The following is a 26,206-nucleotide window of genomic DNA, read 5'->3' on the forward strand; positions in this document are numbered from 1 at the left end:
TGCTGAGCTGTAGCTCCGGACAGACCGACGGACACGCGAGCTGGGAGCTGATCCAGGTCCAATTACACCGGAAGGGTGTTTAGTGTCGACAGCAGAGTGGACGTCTGCTGCTTCATTTAAAAATGATCAGGACCCACCTATCCAGCCTTTATGTGCAAAGTCACGAACAAAATAAGCAAAAAAACCAGATGGTTGTTCCCACATTGCATAAAAACTTTTTTTTTTTTTTTAAATCACAGTCAACTGAAATGCTTTTTTTTCTTTTTCGTTGCATTAACGTGCATATTGTATGATTGACAGTATCCAAATAAAGTGATAACAACCGTTTAATTAACAGTTCCTTAAAACTTAGCATATAAAAGGTTACGAAAAACTCTTATTTAACAAAGTTTGGGGGCAAAGCATGCAGACAGTCATGTGACTTCATTACTGGTCCTTTAATACTCTGCTGGTCCAGCTTGTGTGTGTGTATGTTTATTGCATGACAGTATTGTAACATTTATACACACACACACACACACACACACACACACACACACACACACACACACACACACACACACACACACACACACACACACACACACACACACACAGAGTAGCTTTTGTTGCTGCTGACTCAAACCTGCTACACACAACAACACAGCTCTCCACTTCCAGTACGTTACTCCTCCTCCTCCTCCTCCTCCTCCTCGTCGTCGTCCTCGTCGTGGCAGTGCGTGATCTCTTGGGGAGTCTGGGGGAACAGGTTTGGGGGTTTGATCTCGCTGAAGGAGCGCGTCAGGTGGCTACGTTTGCCCTCCAGGTCCTTGCAGTCGTTGCGGTTTCGAGTGGCCAGCGGTGACTCTGCGTCGATGTCCACGTGGGCGTGTTCCACGGTAGACTCATGAGGCATCTGGAGAGGGAGGGGAGGAAGTTCAGAAATTACTGAGCAGGCTCAATGACATCAGAAATGTTTAGCAGTTGAAGACCACATTCTGTATGGGACTTGGAGTCCGTCTGTTGACCTGAGCTCTATCCTGTGAACTAATTAACCTTTGACCTTGATTTTCAGCCTCCATCCAGATAATGACCCCATCTTGTCTGGGATTGAAGCTCATAGGTCAAGTTCAAATTTTTCATTTTTGCATATGTGCATAATGCTCTGGCACATGAAGGTTGTGGAGGTCAAGGTCACTGTAAACAACTGACCTCAAAAGTCAAATTACAAACAACGTTGAGTTTGATATAAAATAGTTTTCCTCACACTCTGAATTAATTCAGGAAGATTTTATTTCCTCCAGGGTGTTTTTTTTGTTTTGTTTTTTTAATAAGACGGCCATTCTGACCTTGACTGGGAGCAGAAATGATCAAAGGTCCAGTAATTTTAACGTCAAAGGCACAGGTTCCCGTCTTACTGGCTCGTGGTTCAGAAGAGCTTTTATTTTATCTTATTTAAATAATTTGTCTATGAGCAGCGATCACCTTAGTTTTTCTTCTGCTTTCCTGTTGCTCAATGCTGATAATTATACCTCAAGTGTAGTTTTTCTGGCCGACTGAGTCTGTTTTTTTGTCACTGTCCGAGATGAGGCTGCATCCACGTGCTGGATTAGACAGCAGGAAATGGCGCAGAGTGGACTCTGCTGTAGGAACAGATCCAAAAAGTGGCTTGTCAACCCCCCGGATGATGAAATGGTAAATAAATGGACTGCATTTATATCGCGCTTTTCCATCTGCATCAGATGCTCAAACCACTTTACACATCAATGCCTCACATTCACCCTGATGTGAGGCTGCACCCACTCAAGGCGCCCACTACACACCGGGAGCAACTAGGGGATTAAGGACCTTGCCCAAGGACCCTTAGTGATTTTCCGGTCAGGCTGGGATTTGAACCGAGGATCCTCTGGTCTCAAGCCCAACGCTTAACCACTAGACCATCACCTCCCAGTCATCCAGTGCACCATAGGGGACTGGATGTCTGCATGTACTCTCACCAATCATTAATTGTTGTTGTGTTCTGCAATGTAAACTTGATTAGTAGAATGGCCTAAGCAGAGGGTCACCCCTCTGAGTCTGGTCTGCTTGAGGTTTCTTCCTCAGTATCATCAGAGGGAGTTTTTTTTATGACCACTGTCACCTGTGTTCTTGCTCTGGGGGTTGGTAAGGTTAGACCTTACTTGTGTGAAGCACCTTGAGGCAACTTTGTTGTGATTTGGTGCTAAAAAACTGAAATTGACTACAAGGTTCGGTTTGCTTCCAGTTACTCACCAGCACATGAGCAGCTCTGAAGAGGTAGCTGAACGGGTAGTACAGCAGGTTGATGAAGGACGCGGCGTACAGATCGGCGTAACGCATCACTTGGGAGGCAAACAGGGTCTGTCTGGAGCCACTGCGGAAAAGGCTTCCCATCATGCCGTAGCACATGTCCATGTCGTGTGTCACTTTCTGAAGAAGAAGCAATCATCAAATTCACTGATCAGTCAAGAAAAAAAACTTAATCATATTCTGCAGCCAGCGGCTTTAGCTCCAGAGGCTTCATTTATAAACGTGAATTTTACAAATACACCAGAACATAAAACTGACAATTATTTGATTTGATTTGGTGCCATGCTTTACTGCTCTCATAACATTTTTGATTTGCAGTTATGTTGAACTGACAACACGGTGGTGTAGTGGTTAGCACTGGTGCCTCACAGCAAGAAGGTCGTGGGATCGCTTCCCAGCCTTTCTGTGTGGAATTTGCATGTTCTCCCCATGTCTGTGTGGGTTTCCTCCCACAGTCAAAAACATGCTTATTTAGGGTGTGCTCCTGGCGAAGGCAGCGTCTACATCTGGACTGTGGCTGCTCACTGCCCCTAGTGGTTAGATTGTGTCTAACTGTAATTACGATGGTTAAATGCAGAGGACAAGTTTCACTGAAATGTGTGTATATGTACAATGACAATAACGCCTCCATTGTATTGTTAAAGGAGTGTTTTGCTTCCACAGCTCAAATGAAATGCTTCTAGTGTTTTAAATAAACAGACTGTAACTGTCACACTCCAAAGGCAGTCAACGTTGACCGTTTACGCCTTCGTTCTCCTGCAAACAAAGGATACGACAGTTGTATCCTTTACGGTCCAAACAAGCCCACCAGTCATGGCGTGATTAACACCCCAAGACTCAACCACTGGTAAATTAAAATAAATTAACAACTAAAAGACAGACTCTTTTAGGCTCTGTATGTACAACTGTAAATTAATAATTATGAGTAAAGCATAAATAAGTACTGAAAAATTATTACTAAACTAATGCGTAGGGCCCTGTCACACCCTGACAATTTAGCCAGCGTAAGCAGACGTATAAAAAAAAAAAAGCCGAATATGGTGGATACATCTAGGTTATGTAGCTGTCACACTGTGACGACTTAGGCAGCGTATGCTGACAGTCCTGTTTCCACCGAGAGGCCCAGGTCGGCACGGCACAGTACGGTGTGGGTTGGAACGGTTCAGTCTGGCTTGGTTTGCATTTCCACAACTGGCAGAACCCCTTTGTTTGGCAGGCGGAACACGTAAATACTGACTAGCACGTCATTGAGCACGCGTATGCTGTCATGCGACCCTGCCCCTCCACATGGGGCCGGGGCTTCAGGTGGCAGCGGTAGGTGTTCCAGGTCTCAGATCCTTACAGCAGGGTTGGCATGACAACAGCTTTGTAGATGATGATGACAACAACAAAACTCTCCGTGGGCTCAACCGTTTCACTTCAGAGCGGTTTGTTTTGGCCTCAGCTGAGATTTTGTGGGACACAGACCCTAGAAAGGTGCAGACTCTGACTTGTGACACAACCTATTTACTTTCACATTCATTCTCATTTCCATCACCACACATTTTTTTGTAAAAAAATAAAATAAAATAAATCTAAATGTTCTAATCACACTCTTTCTGAGGCCAGACTCTACTTAATGTACTAACGGTTATTAAATTTAAAACTGTACCTATAAAAGTCAACATTGTATTTTAGGTGAAAGTGGACGTACATTTAGCCATTTGATCCTTTTGACTTTTAAATTATTTTCCATTTATTTGACTTTTAAATTCATTCACATTTATTTTTAAAAACACACATTAAACACTAGGGATGGGTATTGATAAGATTTTATTGATATTGATGCCATTATCGATTCTGCTTATCGATCCAATTCCTTATCTTTTCCCTTATCGATACCTCTTGTGAATTTTGTACTAAAAGTAGGCGTACAGGTTTTCTATGTATTTCATTGAGTCTTAAAGTAAATAAATATGAAATTGGTCACTGTATCCTTGATCTCTGGACATAAATAAATATAAACAAAACAGTGTTTCACTTTGAAGTTATTAATTCCGACTGGACTCTATCCTTCTAACTTGACTCGACAGAAAGCCGCGCAGTGTTTGGAGCTGTGTGAACAGAACGGAGGACGAGTCTCATTTCTTTCTCCCAACAAGACAGGAGTCCCAGTTAGTGACTTTAATCTGCACAAAAGTGACTCACGATTGACATATTCAGGGATGAAAGTGGTGAAAAACAAAAAAAGCTGAAACCCAAAATTACCCCCCAACACCACCCACACAAAAATGTTTGAATTCTAGAAACTCTGAAATGCAATCTGGGACTATTACAGACAATAAACTGCAGTGAGTGCAGCATCCATTTAGTGAGAAAAAAAACAACTTTCCTTATTCAGATTTATTCCAGTAGTATTCTGCTCTTACTAGGATGCAGCAGTTTTCTAGTTTGGCAGATAGTTCTGGAGGAAATCACTGAAGAAATTAACAAACTGAAAATATGGTTTGACCGAAACAAACTGTCATTAAACTTAAATAAAACAGGGATGAAGTGGAGGTGTGAGAGTCACTAGGTGTTCACAGGAAACATTTATTTATTTCTGTATTTATTTATGTTCATTGTTAGTTGGTTTTATATTTTCTGTTGTTTTTATTCAGGTTTTTTTTGTCTCTTTCTCTAAAATTGTATATAATCATTAGATTAGTTATTACTGTTATTGTTGTGTTTGCTATTATTATTAATATATAAGCAAAAATACATTTAAAAAAATATTACAATTTGTAATACATTTGACTCTTTTACAACAACAAATGCTTGACAGCTGCAACAGCTTAATGCTAATTTTAACATTGAAAATGCCATAGACATGCTAACGTGTTAGCATCGGTCCCGTTTTTAAGTTATAAAATACATCTATCAACTGTTTCAGATAACATAAAAAGGTAAATAATACTCACAGCCATATGCTCTTTAGGGTTTTAGCGGGGGAAAGCGAAAGAAAAAAAATAATCAACAAAGCAATGACTGAAGCATTGCTTCGATCTGCGAATCACTGCTTCGATTGGTTCAAGGTTCAAAGCAAAGCCACGCTGCAGAAAAGTCTATTACAGACCCGCTGCAGGGTCTGTAATCAATGTAGAGAAATTATCATTTTCCTGACAAACAAAAAACAACGGCCACTCTGAAGGACCAATAAGGGAATCATTAAGTAAAAAGGTTATTGATGTCGGTGGCTCGAACCATTTCTTAACGATACCCGAAAGGAACCGGTTCTCGATACCCATCCCTATTAAACACTAAGATTCATCATGTACTAAAAATAATTATGACAGACAGACATTTGGATCAGACAACTGATGAGATCCACTTTGAGCCCATCTGGACAGAGGACAGGGTCAGCGGGACACAGATGATGTGTTCCACCCTGTGGTGTTTGTGTGTGTACGTGTGCATGGAAACACTACAAGAAAAAGTTGAGTGCATTGTGCTGTTTTTTTTAAATACATAAATGGCACCACAATAACTCACAGAGCGCTAAAACTACCCCCCCCCCCACCAAAATGACTTATACTCCAGAAAATACAGGAATTTCATTCACAAATATATAAATGTAACAACAGATCAATGGGTAAAACAGCTTGTGAAAATAGTCATTATTACAGAGTGACGTGCCATTTTTAAATAATATATTTAGATGTGGCGGAAATATTATCTCTTCATTAAGGGTCAGAAAAAAATCCACTGGAGGGATTATATTTATAGATTTTATTCTATTTCCCAGCTGGCTGGAGAAGCAGCTAATTTAGATAAACATGTGAGATAGTGATAACACGTACCTTCACTCTTCTCTGGATCGTGCTGATGTCCGGTCTCTCATTGCTGCTGCTGTCCAGATGTCTGGGGGAAGAGACACGAAGAGGATGATGACATCAGCCCAAACTGTTGAAAGTGCAGAGCGGCACAGGGTTGAAAAACAGGTCAAAGGTCAGAGTTCTTACTTGTAGAGCTCTGCCAGGAAAACGTCCAGACCCTGCAGTTCTTCAAACAGTGCTGAGAGAGAGTCAGAGAGAACAAGTGTCAGTGCACGTTCTGTACACACACGAGGTTTGATCAAACAACCTTCTGGTTTCTCATGGTGTTAAATCTCTCGAATCATTTCAAGCTGCTTCGCTTGACCACAGATTTCTCTCTCCAGAAGGCCCACAGAAATAAGTAAGGAATGAAAAAAAAAACACTCCAAAAAACCCTTTTTGACATCGTCTTTACATAAACGTTCAGACATCAAGTTACACAAGATTCCTGACCAACAACAGCCATATTACTTTTGGGGGTTTCCCTGTGACATCACGGGGGATTCCCTCTTGCTTCCTGACCGTCCACATCAGTTGTGGAAATGGTGGGCGTGATCAGCGGGGTGTTGTCCTTTCTTGGGTGTTTGACCTCGATGGACTCGTATAACCACATCAGCAGGTTAGCAGCACCACGCCTTCTGCAGACCTTCAACCGGAATGTACTCAGCAGAACCACTCATCTTCAAGGCTTCGTCCTCTGGGATTCACTGACCTCCAAGGTGCCAACATGGAATGAAATCAAATCTAGATGACAGCAGCACTGTTCTCAGGTCACAGTCACCAACTCCCAACTTTGAAAGTCTGCATAGAAAGCCAAAATGCTCTTTGAACTGAAAACAAACAGGCCACTTATCTCAAGAGCTGAAACAAAGTCAGGACAAGTTCCACTGAACTGACTGCACCCGCTGGTCACAAACATGTAAGCTAACGTACGGCTGACCGTGGGCAAGAAACAGTCACAGGTCACAAAGGCAGATGAATCACCTTTACGGACCACTCACATATCTCACCCTCCCTTCACGCCTACCATCTGAGCTCCAGTCACCCTCAGCAGACGACCGTGACTATATCTAAAATGTCTGAGTAACCAAGATCATCATCATCAGCACAAATAATGAACTCAAGTTCACTCTGTCATTTCAGTCCGAGCGAGCGTCCTTCAAACTCACAGCTCTTGTCGGTCCAGACGTGAAGCTCCTGCGCCAGTTCAGGTATGACCAGAAAGGTCCTCCAGCCTTGACGCTTCTTGGACTTGAGGATGTCTCCAAAGATGTGGTCCCCAATGTAGACTATGTCCTTCCCTTTAGCCCCCAGCAAGTCACACACAATGTCTGAAGATCCTAACATTTCATGAAGAGGACAACGGCATTAATCAGAGAGAATAATGCGAGACTGAAAGAAAACGAGTGTGTCAGCTCTACCGCCAGAGTAGACTATCCCGTGCTGCAAAGGTCCTGTGTAGGTTCCTATCTTCAGACGTCCGGTCGTCTGAAACAAAGACAAAATGATTCAGACTGAAATACGAGAGGCTGAGAGCTCATTTTTCCATCTGGAGCTTCAGGTGTCAGGAGGACTCGTACAAAGAACACATCGTTTATGCAGGTGAAGACTCATCGCTCTATTGCTGTCTTTTAAGACACGAGGCCCCAGTTTGTGGTCCCACCACTATCATAATCCAACCATCACAAATAATCGGAGTGGTGCATCTTTCACAGTAATGATCTTTGGCAATGTCAGACACATGCATGCAGGTGGGACACGTCGTGGCTCTGTGTTCAGCGGCAGCTCACCGTGTCGACTTGTCTTAGCACCGTGCCCTCACCGAAGAAGACGGGCTTTCTCGCGTCGACCAGGATCAGATCAAAATAGGACTGCCAAGGCCGGTGGGCGGTACCAGGCTGGAGCGGACATAAAATACATCTGTCAAACCACAACGATTCCAAACAAGATAACGTGTGAGCAAACGTGCCGGATTACCTTTGGGCCATGTGGAAAATCAAACAGGTAGGTCATGATTTTCTGAGAAAACAAAAACAATATTACTGACGGATCTGGCCACAAGAATTCTTACAAATTAAAACAGGAGTGAACAGACTCTGAGCTAAATCGTTGTGCGCACTCACGTCGGTGTATTTGTAGTCACTGTTGGTAGCCAAGAAGACTTTTGCGACCTCATTCATCCGGCTGAGAAGCAGCGGCAGCTTTTGCTGTTTACAAAAAACAAAAACACAATTAAAACAATGAGATGCTGGAAGCATCTCGCCATATTAAACATAGAAACACGATATATTTGAGAATGTTTTGGATGAAAACAGAACATCTGTAAACTAAAACAAACTAATTCTGATCCATTAAACATACATGCATAGCTTTTAATAAACTTTGCTTCAAAAAAATTCAAATTGAATTGTGTATCACTGGGTTCTAATTTGTAACATTTTACAAATAAAGTTGCAGCCCTACAGACAATTAATTCCATGTGCTCTATTGTCTCAACAAATTTGGCATATACACACACACACACACACATATGTGTGTGTGTGTGTGTGTGTGTGTGTGTGTGTGTGTGTGTGTGTGTAATTTAAAAAAAAAAAGAAACTTACATCTTTAACTACATACTTCTCCAAGTTCTCGACAGTCTTCTCCTTCAGAGTTCCCTGCAACATAAGAGTCCCAGGGGAACAAATTTAGAGTAATGAGGGTAACTGCATCATTGAAAGCTTCACATTCTCAAAACGGGCAGAACCCGGCAGAATTCCCTCAAACACTTTGTGCAGTTTAAGCAGACGACGCAGAACCGCTGCAGCAGCGCGACAGGAAAAAAGAACTAAAACGAAATCAAGCTAATTATTAATTGAAGATTTGAAAGATTGTAGATTTGAAATAACAGAAGCTTCCTCAGCTAAAATTCTTGCTCTGGTAGTCTGACTTCTGTCTTGACTCTTGTAGAGAAGAAATCTACAAGAGTCAAGACAGAAGTCAGACCACCAGAGCAAGAATTTTAGCTGAGGAAGCTTCTGTTATTTCAAGTGAAACATCCTCACGTCAAGCAACCCAGTCCAGTCGAAGATTCAAGCTTCTCTACTATTTTTGTGCAAATATTTGTTCATTTTGAAATGGATGCCTGCAACACATGACAAAATTTTGGGACAGCGCAACCAAAGAGTGGGAAAGTTGATGAATTCTCAAAGAACACCTGTTTGGAAACAGGTGCGTGTCATGATTGGGTATAACAGGAGCATCCCCAAAAGTCTCAGTCGTTCACAAGCAAAGATGGGGTGAGGATCACCACTTTGTGAACAACTCAGTCCAACAGTTTAAGAACAATGTTTCTCAACATTCAATTGCAAGGAATTTAAGGATTCCATCATCTACAGTCCATAATACAGTATAATCAGAAGATTCAGAGAATCTGGAGAACTTTCTACACGTAAGCAGCAAGGACAAAAACCAACATTGAATGCCCGTGACCTTTGATCCCTCAGGTGGCACTGCATTAAAAACTGACGTCACTGTGTAAAGGATCTTACTGCGTGGGCTCAGGAACACTTCAGTTCATCACTACATCTACAAGTGCAAGTTAAAACTCTACCATGCAAAGCGAAAGCCAAACATCAACAACATCCAGAAACACCGCCGCCTTCTCTGGGCCCGAGCTCATTTGAAATGAACAAAGTGGAGCAAAGTGGAAAAGTGTGCTGTGGTCTGATGAGTCCACATTTCAAATTGTTTTTGGAAATCATGGACGCTGTGTCCTCTGAACAAAAGAGGAAAAAGACCATAAAGATTGTTACCAGCGCAAAGTTCAAAAGCCAGCATCTGTGATGGTATGGGGGTGTGTTAGTGCCCATGGCATGGACAACTTACACATCTGTGATGGCACCATCAATGCTGAAAGGTACATCCAGGTTTTGGAGCAACACATGCTGCCATCCAAGCAACGTCTTTTTCAGGGACGTCCCTGCTTATTTCAGCAAGACAAAGCCAAGCCACATTCTGCACGTGTTACAACAGCGTGGCTTCGTAGTAAAAGAGTGCGGGTACTAGACTGGCCTGCCTGCAGTCCAGACCTGTCACCCATTGAAAATGTGTGGCGCATTATGAAGTGCAAAATACGACAACGGAGACCCCGGACTGTTGAAGAACTGAAGTCGTACATCAAGCAAGAATGGGAAAGAATTCCACCTACAAAGCTTCAACAATTAGTGTCAATCAATCAATCAATTTTTTTATATAGCGCCAAATCACAACAAACAGTTGCCCCAAGGCGCTTTATATTGTAAGGCAAGGCCATACAATAATTATGTAAAACCCCAACGGTCAAAACGACCCCCTGTGAGCAAGCACTTGGCTACAGTGGGAAGGAAAAACTCCCTTTTAACAGGAAGAAACCTCCAGCAGAACCAGGCTCAGGGAGGGGCAGTCTTCTGCTGGGACTGGTTGGGGCTGAGGGAGAGAACCAGGAAACAGACATGCTGTGGAGGGGAGCAGAGATCGATCACTAATGATTAAATGCAGAGTGGTGCATACAGAGCAAAAAGAGAAAGAAACAGTGCATCATGGGAACCCCCCAGCAGTCTACGTCTATAGCAGCATAACTAAGGGATGGTTCAGGGTCACCTGATCCAGCCCTAACTATAAGCTTTAGCAAAAAGGAAAGTTTTAAGCCTAATCTTAAAAGTAGAGAGGGTGTCTGTCTCCCTGATCTGAATTGGGAGCTGGTTCCACAGGAGAGGAGCCTGAAAGCTGAAGGCTCTGCCTCCCATTCTACTCTTACAAACCCTAGGAACTACAAGTAAGCCTGCAGTCTGAGAGCGAAGCGCTCTATTTGGGGTGATATGGTACTATGAGGTCCCTAAGATAAGATGGGACCTGATTATTCAAAACCTTATAAGTAAGAAGAAGAATTTTAAATTCTATTCTAGAATTAACAGGAAGCCAATGAAGAGAGGCCAATATGGGTGAGATATGCTCTCTCCTTCTAGTCCCTGTCAGTACTCTAGCTGCAGCATTTTGAATTAACTGAAGGCTTTTTAGGGAACTTTTAGGACAACCTGATAATAATGAATTACAATAGTCCAGCCTAGAGGAAATAAATGCATGAATTAGTTTTTCAGCATCACTCTGAGACAAGACCTTTCTGATTTTAGAGATATTGCGTAAATGCAAAAAAGCAGTCCTACATATTTGTTTAATATGCGCTTTGAATGACATATCCTGATCAAAAATGACTCCAAGATTTCTCACAGTATTACTAGAGGTCAGGGTAATGCCATCCAGAGTAAGGATCTGGTTAGACACCATGTTTCTAAGATTTGTGGGGCCAAGTACAATAACTTCAGTTTTATCTGAGTTTAAAAGCAGGAAATTAGAGGTCATCCATGTCTTTATGTCTGTAAGACAATCCTGCAGTTTAGCTAATTGGTGTGTGTCCTCTGGCTTCATGGATAGATAAAGCTGGGTATCATCTGCGTAACAATGAAAATTTAAGCAATACCGTCTAATAATACTGCCTAAGGGAAGCATGTATAAAGTGAATAAAATTGGTCCTAGCACAGAACCTTGAGGAACTCCATAATTAACTTTAGTCTGTGAAGAAGATTCCCCATTTACATGAACAAATTGTAATCTATTAGACAAATATGATTCAAACCACCGCAGCGCAGTGCCTTTAATACCTATGGCATGCTCTAATCTCTGTAATAAAATTTTATGGTCAACAGTATCAAAAGCAGCACTGAGGTCTAACAGAACAAGCACAGAGATGAGTCCACATGTCCTCAGTTCCCAAACGCTTATTGAGTGTTGTTAGAAGGAAAGGTGATGTAACACAGTGGGAAACATACCACTGTCCCAACTTTTTTGAAACGTGTTGCAGGCATCCATTTCAAACTGAGCAAATATTTGCACAAAAACAATAAAGTTTATCAGTTTGAACATTAAATATCTTGTGTTTGTGGTGTATTCAATTGAATATAGGTTGAAGAGGATTTAAAAATCATTGTATTCTGTTTTTTATTTACATTTTACACAACGTCCCAACTTCATTGGAATTGGAGTTGTATGAAAACTTTTATTTTACCAAATCAGCAATGCAAAAAAAAAAAAAATACTAACTTTTGGAGATGTGGTCATTGCAGAGTTTGTTCAGCAAAAGGCACGCCAATGAGATGGCTTACAATACTGTCAAGCATAGCTGGAACCCCATCACCCTGTGGTCACATTAGCTACGATTAGCTAAGAGACAAAGTGACCAGCTGCTGTTCAGTTTCAATCAGAAGGAGCGTTTTTACAGCGACAAGAGAAAAGCAATTATGGAGTTAGCTAGGCGGGGCCAAAATAGAACAAGTGTAGTTTATATAAGTGCTGAGCGATGCAAGTGAAGGCAACATGACGGCAGAGTGATGTACGTTGGTTAGTTGGGCCAACACAATAATCATATTGTATATTATTATATATCATATTGATAGCTCTGCTTCTGTATAAATTTAATATATATATATATATATATATATATATATTAGGGCTATGACTACAAAACCTTTTTCAAAACTTTCATTTTTCTGATGTTGCATTTGATGAACTTTTACCCATAGATCACTTTTTTGAAGTTTATTTCATTGGATCATAAAAAAACCTCCCGGACCTAGCACCACATCACTTTTAAAAATACATGAGTTTACACAATACTATTTAAAAATAACGTAACAAGAAAAGAATTAACAAGTATCAAGAAATAACAAGAAAATATATACAAATAAATATTGCTAAAATATATTAATTAACAATAATTTAAAGAAATAAAAAACAAAGGTAAAATAGATAAAACTGGTAACAGATAAAATATAACAGTATTCAGATGATCATCTCTGACACAACAGCAGTCAGTACTGGTCGCAAAAATGGTGTTGTAGCCAGGCTTCAGAGAACATTTCGACACAAGGGATTCGATGAACCTCAATACATCGGCTGCCAACACCACATTCTTGATCTTGTTCTGCGACATGTGTTGGACTTCTTTTTTCCTATACGGTCACGGTCACCTAACATTAACTACGAGTTTATTGATGAGATTTTGGAACAGTATGATGATTTGCAAAATGCATACATGGACACAGAAGTGATACCAGAGCATGAGAACCTTGGCTGGAGAGATGATTTTAAATTCCCTTTTGAGCTTTGTGAAGCATACAAGTTTTACAAAACGGAGGAAAAATGGCTTTGCATCAAATGGCACAAGCTGCCATCACTTCACAGTGCCAGGTTGAACTCATGAGGAATTTTTGCACTTATTGCATTTTTCCTTCTTCCAAATTGGCAAGAACAGCTGAGGGTAACTTGTGATTTCACTGCAACTACATGGTCGCGGGCCTGGTTTTCTAACCAACACTATTAAGAGATGGATTATGAAGACCTGCTGTTAGCAATCTCCAAACTTATATGTATGTGTGTGTGTCTAATGCCTCTTATATTTTATATATATCAGCTTGGGACTCCGGCGAGGGCGGTCCCATCTCTTCCTCTTTCCTCTATCTCTGCTCCAACCTTCAAGTCCCTACTTCATCAGACTGTGAATTCTTCAAAGTATATTGGATTAACCATGGAATTGATCAGCTGCCCTGACCCACCGGAGAAAGTGGCAAGATGGCTGCCACCAGAACCACGACCCCTCACCTGTCCGTCATAATTAATGAGGTGGGCAAGGCGATACATTCTCAGACTGCGTTAACCCTTGAACTCAGACATAAATTGGGAAACATCTCGGAGCAAATGCACGCCTTGCAAAGGAAGATGTCGGAGACCAGGGATTATTCATAATTGGATCTGGCTGTTCATGTGAGCTGTAAAGGTGTTTTTCCGCTGCTCAACCATAAACATGGCAGGCTTATCAGCCTCTGAAGGACAAAATGCCCCACTGTTTTCCTCCAGAAGAATTTCTACGGCCTTGGTGAACTATTTGGCTACCTTCTTTCTTATCTTCCCCATCTACCACCCCATCCCAGCCCTTGCTCACGCCACTCCTTTCCCACGCAGTTTTAACTGCTATTGCCCCCCCCAAGTAATAATTGCGGATTAATTGCTGTCTGTGGTAATTGGAGTGTGGACGTAATCTCGTCGTTGTTGCACTTGTGTAATGACAATGACAATAAATCTCATCCATCCATTTTGTAAGAGTTAGTGAGAAAGAAACACTTTTATATATTAGTATCACATTTATTTACTTATTTATTAACCCTACCCTAACCCTAAAAATCCATACGGGACAGGCTCTAGGTACAACCCCAATTTAAATGAAGCTGGGATATTGTGTGAAATGTAAATAAAAAACAGAATATAATGATTTTCAAATCCTCTTCAACCTATATTCAATTGAATACACCACAAAGACATGATATTTAATGTTCAAACTGATAAACTTTATTGGAGGCATTTACCTTGAAGTGGACCCAGTCGACGGCATCACGGACGTCTTGGAACATGCTCTTAAAGGACATGAAGAGGTCACCGTCCTTGAATCCGGTTTCACAGCTGGGGGAGAAGAGCAGAGACACACACGTACACAGCCGTCGGACAGGCCACAGCTTTACACAACGCTTTGAAAACGTGACATTTGGTTTTTGTTTGCTTTTAAATGGGATAGCCTTCCCTTGTTGGAGGGGTCCCCAGCCAAACAGGAAAGCAATCGCCCCCTAAAAGACCAACAACCAGGTTTCAGAGGACAAAGGACATGCAGCCATTCCAGATTACATTCTTTACAGATTTCTCCACACCGTTATATCGCCTTAAGGTAACATTAAAAGATTTCATTCTCTCACGTTAGTCAAAACGTTTCCCCATCCCTAATCCATTCTGACAAGAATGCATGCATTACGTCCATTAGTAGTCCACTGATTAATGATGGTTACAAGGGGAAAAGCAGAAGTTCCCGGTTGAATTGCTCCTTTTAGGATAATCATCTGAGATTAGCAGTAGAGACAGCTGGACCCTCCCATGCTGCAGGGCTCAGTCTTGACCCAGTTTGGCTTTGAAACTCATCAGCACATCACCATGCGGTTCCCACAGATCTGCCGCATGACAGACAGTGTAACTAGAAGCTCTCACCTTGCATATCTATCACAGTTGGAGAAGAAATCCACCAGACAGGCAAGCAGGTAGGTCTCTGACGGAAACACAGAGATGGTAAATTTTTATGTAAATTTCGTTATTCCTTGTTGGGCTCGTGTTGGTTCCATAGTTCTCCTCGATGGTCAGAGTCCTTACCTGGCAGGTTAAAAAGTGTATTAAGGATATAAAAACGTTCCGTGTCATCTCGCTGGATGAACTTGTTTGGGTACCGTTCACGTATCTCAGGACTGGAAACACAAAGAAACAAAAAACACAATCAGAAGACTGGGAAACATAAATTCAAGAGTAAGAACTTAATTTTTCGACTCCATGTTGTAGACCAGACTGCTCAGTGTATGAACTGGTCTGCAAAAATGTAGACCTGGGTTCAAATCCTGCTAATGCTACATGTCTATGTCCTTGGACTGTCTCAGTCCACCCAGCTGTAACTGGGTACCGGTCTTGGCTGGGGAAGTAACCTGCGTCAGACTGCCATCCTGTCCAGGGGGGATGCTCAGATTCTCACCCGGTGTCACGTACAACTCTTTCTGCCTTGCTTAGAAAACAGCGCTTGGAACTTGAGGTGGATGGATGATGACAGAAGCAAAATGCCTTCACAATTTACGTTGACATTTTGATGAATTTCTTCATTTACAGCTATTATCAGTTATTTAATCGTGTCCGTCTGAATGACTCTGAAATACCCTGTGGGTATTCGTTTGTAAATATTCCACGAGGGCAGTCACCTGCTCACTAAACACTTGCATTTTCGTTGAGTCCATAATTAACCAGTGTTAAAGATTAAAATAGATCGGGTTTACTTCTGCCCTGGTGCCAGTTGACAGATAGAGATGCAGACAACAACAAATAAATAGATCTATGCATGCATAACATTCCGCGCTGTTTTCTAAGCAAGGCAGAAAGAATTGTACGTGACACCGGTTCACGCTATGGAACCCGGAGATAAGTACCATCACCAACGGCCCTCAGGGCCTATGCAGGACTCACTACTTCTCAATGTTGGTGATCCGTGTAGAAAACACTAAGGCCCTTTCGCACAACAGGAACCCCTTCAGGTACTTGGAAAATGCTCTGGTTCTCACGTCAAAGAACTCGATGTTTTTAGTTTAACAATAGGTGCTCTCTGATGGTATGAGAAGTAACCGGTGGTGCTCGCAAGTCTGACCATCAAATGAAAGTTTTGTCTTATATCTTTGTAAAATGTTCACAAAGATATAAAACAAGATGCCTACAAGTTTTCAAAAATGTAGAACAGCAACATGGTTCCATGGAACAGTGTTGCTAAACTGTCTTGGACTCTTTAGTTCCTAATGGTACTTTTGGAGGCAAAACAACTTAAGCAAACACCTAAACTTTACTGGTGACTTTTTCCACGATGAAGGCAGAATCTCAGGAACACTCACCCCCGTAAGAAGTTGAATCCATGAACACAGACCAAGATGTTGCCGTAGGCGTCGACCTTCAACAGGTTTCCATACATGGTGTCAAACACGAGGCCCCTGAAAGAGATTCACAGACGTCTCAATAAACTAAGGATGGTGCGGCCCGTCTCCTCAGGCAGGTATACTTATGGTCAACATGACCCTCGCTGCCACTCCTGTCGTAACAGTAACACAATCAAAACTAATTCAGAAGAAAATACTCTTTGGAAAATCCACAAAGAAACAAAGGGGGGGGTTCATCATGACAATTATCACCCACCCCCCACTTATTGTAATTTTTTTAAAAAGTGGAAGTGTGGGTGCAACAATGTCAGATTTTCCTGCCATTACCTTCAGAACATCCTGAAAATGTCGATTTATAAATTGAGCACATTGGGGTGTGTGCTGTGTTAGCAGCAGGACCACAGTCTCTCAATAAACCTTTGTCTATGTCCAACACATGGACCGAATGTTCATCTCTTGGGCGCATCACGCTTGGGCTCACCTAGTGGGAAAGGATGGATCATAGGCAAAGCTGAGCAGCTCCTGTGGGTAACCAATAGAAACCAGGCGCTCCACTGTCAGCTCAAAGCCAAGTGACTCGTATTCTGGTGACTTGTACACTGGAAAAGAAACACACACACACACACACACACACACACACACACACACACACACACACACACACACACACACACACACACACACACACACACACACACAACTCTTTATCTGACCACCTGCATCAGTATCTTACACAAGATAATGCTGTTCCATGGTTCTGCAGTACAGTTCGGTACCTAATCTGGCATATGAAGCCACCACAGTGTTGAAATTTACAACAAATGCACAATAACACGTGTGTTTGTGATCACATTGAAACGCATCATAAATTCAAATACCACCTGGAAGTTCATTAAACTAAGAAAAAAGCAATACTTCAAAAGTGATCTTCTTAAATGTGACAGTTCGCTACCTAATTGCATGGGAGGCAGAGCCTTCAGCTTTCAGGCTCCTCTCCTGTGGAACCAGCTCCCAATTCAGATCAGGGAGACAGACACCCTCTCTACTTTTAAGATTAGGCTTAAAACTTTCCTTTTTGCTAAAGCTTATAGTTAGGGCTGGATCAGGTGACCCTGAACCATCCCTTAGTTATGCTGCTATAGACGTAGACTGCTGGGGGGTTCCCATGATGCACTGAGTGTTTCTTTCTCTTTTTGCTCTGTATGCACCACTCTGCATTTAATCATTAGTGATCGATCTCTGCTCCCCTCCACAGCATGTCTTTTTCCTGGTTCTCTCCCCTCAGCCCCAACCAGTCCCAGCAGAAGACTGCCCCTCCCTGAGCCTGGTTCTGCTGGAGGTTTCTTCCTGTTAAAAGGGAGTTTTCCTTCCCACTGTAGCCAAGTGCTTGCTCACAGGGGGTCATTTTGACAGTTGGGGTTTTTCTGTGATTATTCTATGGCTTTGCCTTGCAATATGAAGCGCCTTGGGGCAACTGTTTGTTGTGATTTGGCGCTATATAAATAAAATTGATTTGATTGGTTTGGGAAATTATTTCTAAAACATTGCAATTAACAATGCCTGGACAGTGAAACAATTACACACTCAACACTACTGCCCCATAACATGTATGCTGAGACTTGTTAGCTGTACCACTGGTACTGGAACACCACGGCCGGCAGTACTGCTCTGCGGACTTGAACAAGGATCCCATTTGTCACCACAGACTGTAAAGTTGTGGACCGCTGATCCGTTTTCACTACAATCCTTGGGGACCAATAGTCTTCATAACCATCCTGAGGTGCCTGTGCTAGATCACCCATGACCACAGGAGTGTCAACTCAGGGGTGGTCAACAAACCCAGAGTGACACCACAAGAAGTTTCCCTCACAGAGATATTTCTCACTGCAGGTGGAATGTAGACTGAGACACATCACCCAGAGTGCCCAGGTCTGAGCAGGGCTCTCCCCAGATAATGGAATAATGGTGCCGCCCCATTATACTCTCATCATAGCGCCGTTATACTGTGGCGTCATTTCACGATATTTTTTTTTTTATTTGACAATTTATTCATCCATCTTCAAAACTATTTAAAGCTATCAATCGTGACTCAACTTTCTGCTGATTAAAGTCACTAACCGGGGCTCTTGTCTGTTGTTGAGGGCAAGAAAAGAGAATCATCTGTTTCACAGTTTTTATTCATTCATCATTAACATGCCGTTTTTGTGAGGCAGCGGCAGCACACAACAGCTCTCAGGCGTGGACTGGACACTGCCGGTTCATACACTGACATTATAGTTCCTCATGTAAAGGAAAAAAATCCTCCCTGTGTTGTTTTTGTGGGACTTCACTGATTAAGCACTTTTCCGCCAAATGACTTGTGCTCTGCCACTGCCGCCATTGGTTAACATCTGGTACCGACTGCGTGTCTCTCCTCTGGGCCACAGGCCCGACAGAAGAGAAGCTCCGTCTCCCTCTCCGCTTGACTCGCTCCTGCAGCTCGCTCCCGAATGTCCAGATGTTCGCTTGCTTCCGGCTGTCTGCTGGAGCACGTTTGAAGCACGGTTGCCATAGACTATGTGAAAGAATGTGTGAAACACACACATTCACCAACAAGGAAACAGCACTGCTGCTGCCATGACGATCACACAACAATGACATCACGCCCTGGACAGCCTCCGTGACTGATTGATTTTATTTAGTGAGTTCAATGTAAATTCATTAAAAATGCATGGATGACACAAGAAAGTGAAACACTTATTTCCTCTGTGGTCCATTCTGATTTCTACTGAAGGAGACGAAGCAGAAACATTCAGCTTTGACTCACCTTACAACAACTGAGGACCAAGATGAATAAAAGAAGAATTGATGTTACTGCTGGAGCATTCTTTAATCATATCTATGATTTTAATGTACATGTAACTGTTTTAGTTTCAATAAATGTTGTGAACTTAAGTACGTGATAGTTTGGAAACATGTATGAAAAAGGTAAAAATATTGCGGTCAAATTAAGTTCATTCCAGAGATTTTCTTTTGTCTCCTAAGTTGTATACTGTATTTAGAGAAGACTGAAGGTTGAAGTTGCAGTTTCCTACTTCCCCTGTCTGGAGTTATAGTTGCCAACAGCACCGCTATACTAAAGCTTTCTGTGGAGGACCCTGCTCAGCTTCTTAATACACTCACTGACGGGGGTTACGCCACTATGACCACCACTGGAAGGAGCCAGTCCACCACAGCAACAGACACTCTTTAGATCTGCCGCCCAAGTAGGCGTGTTCACTCAGTGAGATCTGACCACTTCAAGGTTTGCAGACCCGACGTTCAACAAGTGCTGCCACTACAATCCAGAGCCTTCCAAGCTCCCTCATCCCCAGTGAAAGACGGTCAACCTCAGTGCGAGAAATGACGTTCCCTCATTTGGACCTGGGCATCGCCTCGAGTGACAACTGCTCGGCACCACACTGGACCCTTGTTGTTCTCCAATGGTTCCTTACCTTTCAGGGATGAGGATCCAAATGGCTTTCTTCTGCTGCATAATGTGCAACAGCCTCAGATGGAAAGCAGTTTTCCAGTGTGAAGCTTTGCAAAGATTTTATTTATTTATGGGTGATTCTTAGACTACGGGCACTTATTATGTCCTTTGATCATATTGTATGAAAAACAGAAAAAAGGGGAAATTTCACACTTTTATAGTTATCTTTACAATGAAAGTGTGTTAAGAAATTTGTTCAAGTAGTCTGACCAATAGTGCCCGTAGTCTAAGAATCACCCAAATACCGAGTAAACGTGTTCTTTGTGCATGTGATTAAGTGACAAAGAGCAAATATTTTTAGTGTCATTTTTTAACATTATGAAGTCTTTTTTATACAGTAAGATAAAAATGTAAAAACAAAACCATGGTGTCTATTGCGCACGCACGCACGCACACACACACACACCACTTGAGGAAAATGAGTGATGAAACGGCAAGCAGAGTTGCAACCTGGGACATTCTGTGCCACTCTTTCTGTGACTTCTTTAAAACAAAACCACCAAACAGCCTTAAAAACGGCCCGTTTCCTTTCCACACACACACACACACACACACACACACACACACACACACACACACACACACTCACACACACACACTCACACACACACACACTCTTCAGCAGTTTCTAAACAGAAGCTTGGAAGTTCTCCAGCACGTCGGCAAACAAACGGGAGCAGGCGTCAAAATGAAAAATCACTCATCTTTGAGAGTGTGCCCCCCCCATCAGTGTCACAGCCAGACCCACAACAAGGCCGGGGGGGGGGGGGCGTCCAGACCCACAACAAGGCCGGGGGGGGGGGGCGTCCAGACCCACAACAAGGCCGGGGGGGCGTCCAGACCCACAACAAGGCCGGGTAACAGAAATAAAAACACAGACTGATGCTGGCAGGGAATTCAAAGGTTATGTTACACTGGAGGAAAGACTATGTCAGATGTTATTAATACAGTGAATGTGGCGTGTTGCTGGCTGTTTGGGAGGTCAGCACAGAGGGACAAACACTGTCCCCAAGAGTCCGTCCTGTCCCCAACAATCATCAGCAAAACCTCTGTTCAAGTGGTGCAAAAAATGTGAAGGGGCACTTTGTGCTGGACGACTGCTCTCTCACTCACACACACACACACACACATCATATGCGTGTTTGACCCAGTGTTTGTCAGTCCTTCTCTCTGCAGTACAATCACGTAACCTCTTGCAGTTCAGCCCCCATCCAGCATCTCCATGTAAACACAGATTTCGGCTCTCTGCCCAGAGCAACAGCACATGCCACTGACCAAAACGCCTCGTGTTCACACCCTTTGCTCCCCCTCATCGCCTTGTCATGCTCCTCTCACAGTGCACCTATTTTAAGCATGGTCTTGCCTCTGCTGTCTTTTTCCAATCACTGCAGTCTCTTGTTTTTGACACGGAGGCTCACGTCAGGCGTTGAATTTAACCGTGTGGAATTCTTACACACAGAGTACGAGGAGGAGGGGCTACCGTGTGCCGACGGCTAATCGAGGGAGTGGCAACAGAGTGTTAGGCTGGAATGAAAACACAGAGTATTGGACCTCTACGTCCACGAGACTGTCCATCGTTGATCAGTGACTCAAGCTCTCACCTTGGTCCATAACCCAGGACGGCCTAACCCCTCCATAATTTCTAAGTGGGAGAACTTGCAAAATCACAGGGTGTTCAAATACTTATTTTCCTCACTGTATATAGCGCCAAATCACAACAGAGTTGTCTCAAGGCACTTCACACAGGTATGGTCTAACCTTACTAACTCCCAGAGCAGCAGTGGTAAGAAAAAAAACTCCCTCTGTGGAAGAAACCTCAAGAAGACCAGACTCAAAGGGGTGACCCTCTGCTTGGGCCATGATACAGACATAAATTACAGAACAATTCACAAAACAAATATACAGGAAAAGCTGTTGACGCACAGGACAGGAGGGTCTCCAGCACAAATACCACACCCATCTCTAGATGGAGCTGCACCTTAGAGAGGAAAAAAAAAAACACAATCAGGTATCAGAAAGACAAGAAATACAGTATAATGTGTAAAAACTAGGGTGATCGCCGGCCACTAGCCCTAAACTTCACTAAAAGACACAGAATTTTGGTCAAGCTGAGGCCGCAGCCCGCTCCAATTACTAAAAAAAATTAATTAAGAGTAAAAAACGCAAAACAAAACTGTACCAGTATGCTAGCCATATGAAAGGGAAAATAAATGCGTCTTAAGTCTGGACTTGAAAATCTCCACAGAATCTGACTGTTTTATTGATGCAGGGAGATCATTCCACAGAACAGGGGCATGATAAGAGAAAGCTCTGTGACCCACAGACTTCTTATTCACCTTAGGGACACAAAGTAGTCCTGCACCCTGAGAACGCAAAGCCCAGGCCGGTACGTAAGGTTTAATTAGGTCAGCTAGGTAGGGAGGTGCCAGTCTGTGAACAATTTTATAGACTAGTAGCAGAACCTTAATGGAAACCAGTGAAGAGATGCCAAAATGGGTGTAATGTGGTTGAACTTTCTGCTTCATGTCAAAAGTCTGGCTGCAGCATTTATGAACAAGTTGGAGACCCCTAATGCTGGACTGCAGTAAACCAGAAAATAGAACAATACAGTAGTCCAATCTAGAAGAGACAAAACGCATGAATAAGGGTCTCAGCATCAGCCATAGACAGGATGGGATGAATTTTCACTATATGTTGCAGGTGGGAGAAAGCAGTCCTTGTAATCTGTAATGTGGAGGTCAAAGGACAACGTAGGATCAAAAATTCCCCCAAGGTTCTTCACTTTGTCAGTGTGATGTATGACACACGAGCCGAGGCTGAGCGTTAACTGGTCAAATTGATGCCGATGTCTCACTGGACAAAGCGAATCACTGCTTTAAATAAAATGGCACCTCTTTCCAAATGTTGTAATACAGAAACTACAACTGACTAAAATGTTGTTTCCTCCCAAAATGAGACGTCCTGCATTCTTGATGAATTACATCCTGATGTGCGGCACAGCCAGCTGCAAGAGCTCAGCTCAGGTGTATGGAAAGACATTCATGCTAATAATGTCTGAAAGGAAATGCTTTTGACAAAAACTACAGATTTTGTTTATTTCTATTTATGTCCAGAGATCAAGGATCCAGTGACCAATTTCATATTCATTTACTTTAAGACTCAATAAAATGTTGACACAGAAAACCTATAAAGCCTACTTTTAGTACATAGAAAATTCACAAGAGGAATTCATAAGGAATCGGATTGATAAGCGGAATTGATAGATAAAATCTTATCAATACCCATACCTATTAAGCGGTGGGCTTGAGATCAGAGGATCCTTGGTTCAAACCCCCACCAGTCCAGAAAATCACTAAGGGCCCTCGGGAAAGGTCCTTAATCATAGAGTTGCTTCCAATGTGCAGTTGGGCACCTTGTATGGACCCTGACACTGGTGTTTGTGTGTGGCATCAATGTAAAGCGCTTTGAGGTTCTGATTCAGACAGAAAAGCACTATATGAATGCAGCCCATTTTCAACCCAGTTTCCTATCGATATCTGGTCATGCATAGTGACATGCACACTAAAGAGTGCACGTGTTGTCACATTTATTTCTGCGGTGTAACACAATGACTGATTTGTCCACATGGAGTATAAATGTCCAAAGCTCATCGCTGTCAAAATAAATTTTGCTGCAGTAAGGGTGATTCTTTAACTACGGGCACTATTGGCCTTGTAAATGTAATTTCCACCACACCATTGCCTTACAATATAAAGCGCCTTGGGGCAAGTGTTTGTTGTGATTTGGCGCTATATACATGTGCTCTGATGTCACTGTTTATCTCCATAGAAACTACCCAAACAATCTTTCATACAAACTGTTTAAAGGGACATTACAGTGTTGTGGTGGAAATTACAGCAATAGTGTGGGACAACTACATTTTGTTTAAAAAAAAATCACTACAGTTGTATGACACTGAATACCCCAATTATGTTTTGATTATTTTACTGATATTTTAAAACATTAGAAAAAACATTTCTTTACCATTCATTTTTATCATTGAAGATCAAATGTCTGGGTGTGGGACAAGCACAAAACGGCAATATTTGCATATAATGATGCTGAAAAAAGGTGAAAAAGTCATCATAGACTACTCAAACAAATTTCTTAACACACTTTCATTGTAAAGATAACTATAAAAGTGTGAAATTTCCCCTTTTTTCTGTTTTTCATACAATATGATCAAAGGACATAATAAGTGCCCGTAGTCTAAGAATCACCCACAAATGATCGCATTCTGCTGAGACTGAGGTCGGGTCACTCCACACCATGAACCTCCAGTGAGAACCTGAACCAGTTACCTTTCTAGGTTAGAAGCCATCTTCAACTACAGAAGCTTTTCAGACTTGTAGAAAACAATCAGTTATGTTCTCTGTGTGTGTGTGTGTGTGTGTGTGTGTGTGTGTGTGTGTGTGTGTGTGTGTGTGTGTGTAAGATTAGCTTGAGGAATCAACATTCCAGGCAAAGGCTTGTGAACAGAACTGGTGTGTATCTCGGTGAAAGCCGGCCTTCAGTGAGCTGAAGCGCTGAAGTCGTATTTCTCCATTCAGGAGAACAAAGGACACATGAGGAAATATTGTCTCGCACTGTTGATAATACTTGGTTATAAAACATACGTTGCTCAACTTTATCGCCACACTGAGGAACATAGAGACCACGTGAGACACAAAGCTTCAGCACTGGATGTCAAACTGATTACTCAGAAAGTCAATGATTAAAAGTATCCGTGCTGACATTTATCTCCGTCAGCAAAGTAACAGGCGCTCTACTGACAGACGTGACGGGTTAAACTGAGGACGACGGAACAGAACAGTCTGTAATCCTGCACAAAACAGGGTTCAGAAATGTCAAGTTTAGTGCACAGAATTCGTCAGACAGGATTATCTTCACAGAAAGAAACAGATTAAAAAACAAACAATTATTAGTTTGTAGGTTTACTGAATGATTTCACTAAAGCCAACAAACATTTAATCAAGCCGTCCAGTGGAGCGACCGCAAGCTGAACGATGCAATTCTCAGCAAATGATGCAGTGTGTCACTGCCGTCAAATGACATTAAATATCTGGTGCTTTTCACCATGAAGTACACTGGAAAAAAAAAAGAAAAAAAAAAAAAAAAAAGAGAACAGTTGAACCAACTTAAAATTATTTCAATTGGCAACATCTAAATGAATCAAGTTGTTTGAACTTAAGTTAGTAAGTTTGATCAAGTCTACCTTACAAACATAAGTCCAAACAACCTGATTCATTTAGATGTTACCAATTGAAACAGTTTTTTGAAGTTGGTTCTTTTTTCAGTGCATCTTTGATTTGTAGACATCTCAGTCCATATTTTTCCCCCAGAGTGGATGTATTTGTACAACATCTACTGCACTTATCAATCGACATAAGAAGATGAAAATGTGCATAAATACATTTTCCATTTCCTTAAACTGCATTCATATAGTTAACTGCAGCAGGTTTACTCAACACCTCTAATCAATGAGCATTAATCCTGAAGTGGAGACTGACCATCAGGTTTTTATTTGAGTGTGAGCCCATCGGCTGATTGTGACTAAACTGACATCCAATCAGAAACAGACTTTAATATAATCTGATTAACAATTAAGACTCAGACGTGGCTCAGCGGCTTCTTCTTGACAACCTGTGGTGCAACCACACAGTACATCTGTCATCCATCTGTAAGAGCCAAAGTGCGCTGGAACCTGGTGCACTGATATTCAGACAGCGGACCCCAGCAAAAGAGGTTTTCCGAAAAAGTTTTCCTTCTACGGCGATGCACCGGAGACCCCAAGCAGAGAGCAGCTGCCAAAGCTCCCTAAAGTGAAGCAGTGAGCTTTGCATTTTGCCCCATGAATGTTTACTGACATGTTTAATTGATGTGTGTAGGAGCAATGTGAATGGACGCTCTGAAACTATGTAACAAGCATCTGAATATGGCAGCAC

General features: G+C 42.2%; 1 protein-coding gene across 1 annotated transcript in view; it reads right to left on the bottom strand.

Annotated features, from left to right (window-relative positions):
- Positions 1-202: 202 nt before the first annotated feature.
- The window catches only part of nt5c2b (5'-nucleotidase, cytosolic IIb), a 51,639-nt gene continuing 25,635 nt past the window's right edge, over positions 203-26,206 (bottom strand). Inside the window, exons 4-18 of the mRNA XM_034187827.1 lie at positions 17,193-17,310; positions 16,670-16,765; positions 15,402-15,493; positions 15,243-15,300; positions 14,576-14,669; positions 8,744-8,797; positions 8,264-8,347; positions 8,118-8,159; positions 7,931-8,038; positions 7,562-7,628; positions 7,310-7,480; positions 6,288-6,339; positions 6,126-6,186; positions 2,251-2,427; positions 203-895 (exon numbers count right to left, since the gene is read on the bottom strand). Coding sequence (XP_034043718.1) covers positions 665-895; positions 2,251-2,427; positions 6,126-6,186; positions 6,288-6,339; positions 7,310-7,480; positions 7,562-7,628; positions 7,931-8,038; positions 8,118-8,159; positions 8,264-8,347; positions 8,744-8,797; positions 14,576-14,669; positions 15,243-15,300; positions 15,402-15,493; positions 16,670-16,765; positions 17,193-17,310 — 1,505 coding nt within the window. The 3' untranslated portion in view covers positions 203-664. The remainder of the gene's footprint in view (positions 896-2,250; positions 2,428-6,125; positions 6,187-6,287; positions 6,340-7,309; positions 7,481-7,561; positions 7,629-7,930; positions 8,039-8,117; positions 8,160-8,263; positions 8,348-8,743; positions 8,798-14,575; positions 14,670-15,242; positions 15,301-15,401; positions 15,494-16,669; positions 16,766-17,192; positions 17,311-26,206) is intronic.

This window comes from Thalassophryne amazonica, chromosome 15 (genome assembly GCF_902500255.1).
Source record: "Thalassophryne amazonica chromosome 15, fThaAma1.1, whole genome shotgun sequence".
Taxonomy (NCBI): Eukaryota; Metazoa; Chordata; class Actinopteri; order Batrachoidiformes; family Batrachoididae; genus Thalassophryne; species Thalassophryne amazonica.